Here is a 5840-nt window from a genome sequence, read left to right as displayed (position 1 = left end):
TGCCCAGTATGGGCCAATAGGCCCGCTGCAGTTTCCTCCATTATTATGTTCTTATGTTCTTATAAGAACATAAAAATGGAGGAAACTGCAGCGGGCCTATTGGTCCATACTGGGCAGTCTCATTTACTAGTAGTAGTAGCAGTAGTAGAAGTAGTAGTGGTGGTAGTAATAGTAGTAGCAATAGTTATTTATCATTGTTACTGTACATTCCCATTATTATTGTCACCATCATCATTATTATTACGCCACTGTCCAGACTGGAAAAACGACACTATTATCACAGACGCTACCCACACCCTCTCAAGGTCACCTCAACTTCATTGCTATCATACGTGACTAACTCCACGTTATAACCTGAAACTAGACCACACTCTTATCTCTAATTTGTACCACCTGTAATTAACGTGCTTTACCTGACTCATCGATGCCTAATGTTCGCGAAGATCCGTACGGTGAATATTTGTCGTAAGTGAGTGAGGTTGAGAATCCTTACAAATACTGACTTATGCCATAACACAAAGCTGTCAAGGTGTCTTGTTATGTACGAAGAGAGTTTGGTTGTGTTTATATACCTTTGGTTAGGAATAGCCATCTTGAGGTCTTTGGTGATTCCTGATTGGTTGGCATCAAGGATTATCGTAGCTTCATGATGCTGTAATTGACGATAGATAGATAGATAGATAGATAGATAGATAGATAGAATGTAAATATGGTGTTCTATATACCCTGTAGACTAATGATGAAATATTACAAACAATTATTTTAACAGTAACTCAGATTAAAATATTCGGTATTATGATTATTGTTGTGCTCAGCTTACTGTGTAGAGATAAATTGTGGAGGGTTGGTGAGGAGTGTGTCTCATTCCTCACCACTTGCACCTCCACACTTCTTTGTTGGTTCGCCCCAAGTTGAAATAAACAGCTTCCTCCCGCACGGTCTTTACTGTTGACCAATACTACATTTAATCATCCATGTAAACAGTTTCTATTTCTAGTATAACTTATGATGTTATTGAATCACATAAGCCAGCCCAGTATATTAGCCCAATACCAAAAAAAAATGTATGTAGCTGCCGCTCCTCCCCCCAACGACCCCCGTAACCCCATCCCCGCTAAACACTTGGGCTGACGACACCACACCGGTGTGGTGAACAAAGACGAGAGGTAAACAGCTGCCAACTAGTGTATTATCCAACAATTCTATCGCTGTCAGATCTCATGTAACATAAAATTTCTTCCTTTCAGAAGATTTAGGAACTAAATATCAAAATGTAACATGTAAGATCTATACAGAAATTATTTAATGAAATTCTACAAATGTCTACGAATGTTTTCTTGCAGGACACTTATGTCAACCTAGCCAAGGGCATGCGCATGCGCCGTAGCCTGAATCACAAATTTAATGTTTAGTGTTCGAATTTAACAGAGTTTCGTACAACACTTTTTGTTTAATAAAATCGAAAGCCTTTATTTTCATATTTCATTAAATAAAACTATGCAGCCATACTCTTCTTTGTATAATAAATTTATATCTATATACAATACACTATAGTTTATAAAAATATAACACTACTATAGTCCTACTAACTCATATATGTGAGACTGACCGAAAGTTAAAGAAAATTCTTCCTAACTCTGGCATTTAAACGTTGCTTCAAACAGCAGACCCGCTCACACTGAGAGTCAGTCATCGCTGAGACGCGAGAGGCAAAGGTTGGACGCTCCACAGCCTGAAAGCAAGACAAAGCGGTGTAATAGACTTAAAGAAGCGTACACAAGACTTCAAAAATATATTCAAAATGTCTCATCTAAAGGTTTTGGCTCCTGCAGCATCAACTCTCAGTGATCTGTTGGAACCGCTACCCACCGAAGCAGGTAAATGATTATTTCTTTAATATTTCTCTTCAGCTGTTGCTATGCTCAGCTGGGTCACTATAACGAGGTTGGCTTCAGTGCATTTATTTTTGCCGGTTCCTATTGGTTATTCATGCCTATTAATATTGCTATGAAAACTGTAATTATAGGTAACAAGGAATTATTTATTGTGGTCTAAAATTCTACCTACTGAAGTTCTAATGCTCAGAAGAATTGCAGGTATCACACGATTGCATCATTTCCTTAAAAAGTCCAAATCCATCTTTTGTGCCGAAAATTTTGTAAAAGAATTAATTTCTCTACTTACAACGTATTTAGTAATTTGGTCGAATCGGTAGTAAAGGTTTCAAATTTAAAGGTAGGCGATTTAAGTGAGGTGAAGTGGATATGTCACGTCTTATCAGTGTAATGTTTAAAAATACATTCCTTCCTTGTGGTTTATGGCTTGATTTGAGTTATTCGGTAAGAGGTTTAGCTAAATTAACTAGTGAACCGTGGAGTGTGTTAATCTGAAGAGGTGTATAGTGGTCACGTCACTGTTAGCTTCTTCCGCAACACACACACACACACACACCCAGTGGTTCTATAAACAGCACCATGCCCACTTTAAACTAACCACCACCACCATCATTCATCAAGCACACATTGAACAACGATGTACTTGCAGGCAGCGGTGGTTGGTGGAGGGAGGGTGACTGAGATAGAGAAGAGTTTGAGAAAAAAAAGTTTACTTGTGAAAGTATGTGTCAGGCGAGATAAGTTAAATGTCGTTGTTAGTGCGGGGTGGGATGGTGCCAGGGTGAACGGCTTTTGACTCCATAGTTGATGTTATCTGAACGGTAGGATGGTTAAGCCGAGCGTGCCAGGGTTAACGGCTTTACTCATCGAAGCCAGCTGAACGATGATGAGGTGCCAGGGTGAACGGCGAGGCTCTCAGGTCCTTCAAGGTGTAATGATGGAAGTGTGGCCTCGCTAGGAGAAAGTAGGGGGGGGGGTTGGTGAACGGTAGCAGTTGCTAAGGGGACGCTCACTCACCCACCGAAATTACGAGAACGTCACAGCCAACCAACCATAATTTTTACTCTTACCGTGTAATATATAGGTTAACGGGAAATATATATATATACGTGTATATATATATATATATATATATATATATATATATATATATATATATATATATATATATATATAATGTTTTGATATAAAGATTCCCGTTACCGAAATAGCTCAAATTCGTTGGTAAAATCCACATGTAATAGAATTTATATTACCCATTATATTTTTAGTTATAACATTATTTAGCAGTTCGTACATGATTTAATACTTGATTTAGGCGTGTAAACGGTGAATCTAATCAATTATTTTCTTTGTTACAGAATTGACAAACATTGAAGACCCAACAGAGTCAAGAACCAGATTAGTGCTCCGTGGGCGAGTGGAGGAGGAGGTGCGGAAGTATACTCAAAACAACATTGTGCTACCACCCACTCTGCTGGACCAGGTGGCTGACCACGTCCTCTACCTGTCCAAAGATGAACCCTGTGGTCTTAGGTCAGTATCTCCTGCCATGAGTGTTCTGGGATGGGAGTTACACGAATTGTTATTTTGCATTGTATTGCCAGTAATGAATATGTATTTTTATTCACTCATTTTGTGCACAAGTAAATGGAAAAACTTAATTTTTTGGTAATTTTGAAGGGAAACATGACAACTAGAACTAAAATGTAACTACAGAGATAGATATTGTCCTGGGTAGCCTAACAGGTGATGCTAACATTGTATTTTTCTCTTGTCCTGTACAGAGGGTGCGTGATATTCGTAGCGTATGAAGACCCAGAGTTAGGGGAGCAGTGCTTGGCGCAGGTGAAAGCCGACAAGAACATGCCTTCCACACACTTCCTCGTACTCAAGCTAAAACCCGATCCCACCTCTTGGTACACCAAGATGGCCAGAATCTTTAGGTGAGTCGACCCTTAATACTTTTGTCCGAAGTCTGATAAATTAAAATTTTGATTGGATAGATTTTTAAGTTAATAGATACGCAGTTTGTATATTTTTGCATTGAGACTATTCGAATTAACCTGTTTTTATATGGTTATCTCGGTGTTTTTCGAGGCATAAAGTACTGATGTATGTTTTTCCAATTGTCCACAGGTCATTAGGCGGCAAGAGGCGAATGATCGTATCCCCCAAGTACGAGTTGACAAAGACGACTTTCTGCGAGTAGTTCCAAGGGTGTGTTGGGTTACTGTGTTATTATTATGGTGTTCATCACGAAGCTGCCACACTATACTACCGTGGGCCAAGTCTGGATGACGTCCTTATCACCACCTTACAATAATACTACATAAATGGTGGTCGATTGAACTCTTTGGAAGACGGATGACGGGGTAGCTGTTTTTTCTTCTGTTGTTCGAGTCTTCAGGTTCTTCACTAGCTTTCTTCACGCCACGTCTCAAGTTCATCGTGGGTCATCATCACACTTCACCTCGGGACGTGACCAAACAAACACATTCATCATCAACTTCAGCAGAATCAAAGTGATATGTATCTCAAGTTATTTCTCACAAACCATAACTCACACTGGTTGGTCCTCTCATTACTCACTTAGCTCATAAGAAGGCATACTGGAGATTATTTAGAAAGGAATGAAAATCTAGGAGTGGCACTGCCCTCCTTGCCTCACGGTGCTTGAGGTGTCGTGGTGTTTAGTGTTGTCATGCATCACCACTGTCCATGACTTGTGTAACTGTCAGTCATATATCCCCATATGTCATCATCATCATTTGTTACATTTTACCTGAAAGGAAAACTCCTTGGATCTCTGCACCAAACACCAAACTAGTTCTTAAGAAAGTCCTCTCTTTGTCTTCTGTCTGGGGACTATGACCAACAGGGCAACGGCTTCTACAACTTCCAAAATAAGTTTGAGTGTCTGTCGGTCACCCCAGACTCTGTGCTCAAAAAAAAGGATTTAACGTAATATTTGCTTTAAAATGCTCTTGAACTCTGAGAATGTAAGGTGCATGTTATGGCTCTTGTGGCCCATAGCTCACTGTATACTGCTCTGTTGATTCAAACTTAATTTAAAGGGAAACAAGAAGCAGAGTTGAGCTATTTTAAGTATTTTGTTTATGACTTTCAACAACTTGCCATTAATGGGCACACAGTGTCAGAATACCGTTATATATATATATATATATATATATATATATATATATATATATATATATATATATATATATATATATTGATAGATAGATATTGAGTCGACAGTGTTATTTATATGTATAACAACCTTGCCAGGGTGTTAACTAGAACTAACTGTATTCATTGTCCGGGTCTTACAAATGGTATAATGTTTGTAATTATTCCCGGGCAATTACTGTAACGAATTGGATCGACCCTTCGCCTAGTGCGATACATGAATGGGTCAACTCGGGTCTGTGGAGAAGCTTAAATACCATAAGGACTATCTTCTCCCACTGTCATATGGGAAAAGATATCCCTATGGGCATTTATCATTGGTTCTGGCAGACTTGTGATGCCCCGCAGCGCTGCTAAGGGTGTCTCCTAGTCAGGCACTGGTTGCCTCATGTGATATAGTTGCTTTGTGATAATATTTTTCTATCTCGAAAAATAAACGTACAAATGTTTGAAACTATTTATGGTCTTTTACCTCTTATCCTTCTTCCCTCCCCCGAGAAAAAATGGAAAATATATAAACAGAAAAATTAAAGACTGAACAAGAAAAATTAAATGAAAATATAAAAATTATGGAGAAATTATAAAAAAATAAATACAAACGAATAAGCAAAAACAAAAAAAATAATGAAACAAGAACAGATATGTATAAAAACATTGAATATAATTAAACAATGAATTTTATTGAATAGACCGCATAAATTAAACACTTACTGTATTATTTACTGCATTGATTTACAAAACCATTTACAGAGC

At 38.3% G+C, this 5840-nt stretch overlaps 1 protein-coding gene across 1 annotated transcript; it reads left to right on the top strand.

The window, feature by feature from the left end:
- Positions 1 to 1688: 1688 nt before the first annotated feature.
- On the top strand, positions 1689 to 5544 carry LOC121875063 (protein charybde-like). The gene is made up of 4 exons (XM_042379413.1): positions 1689 to 1877; positions 3257 to 3431; positions 3683 to 3841; positions 4035 to 5544. Exons 1-4 carry the CDS (start codon positions 1802 to 1804, stop codon positions 4105 to 4107), a joined length of 483 nt encoding a protein of 160 aa, XP_042235347.1. The 5' UTR covers positions 1689 to 1801; the 3' UTR covers positions 4108 to 5544.
- Positions 5545 to 5840: the final 296 nt, after the last annotated feature.

The sequence above is a fragment of the Homarus americanus genome, unplaced genomic scaffold (genome assembly GCF_018991925.1).
Source record: "Homarus americanus isolate GMGI-L3 unplaced genomic scaffold, GMGI_Hamer_2.0 scaffold55, whole genome shotgun sequence".
Taxonomy (NCBI): Eukaryota; Metazoa; Arthropoda; class Malacostraca; order Decapoda; family Nephropidae; genus Homarus; species Homarus americanus.
Note: the sequence above shows the minus strand (reverse complement) of the source record. Positions and strands in the feature narration are given on the sequence as shown.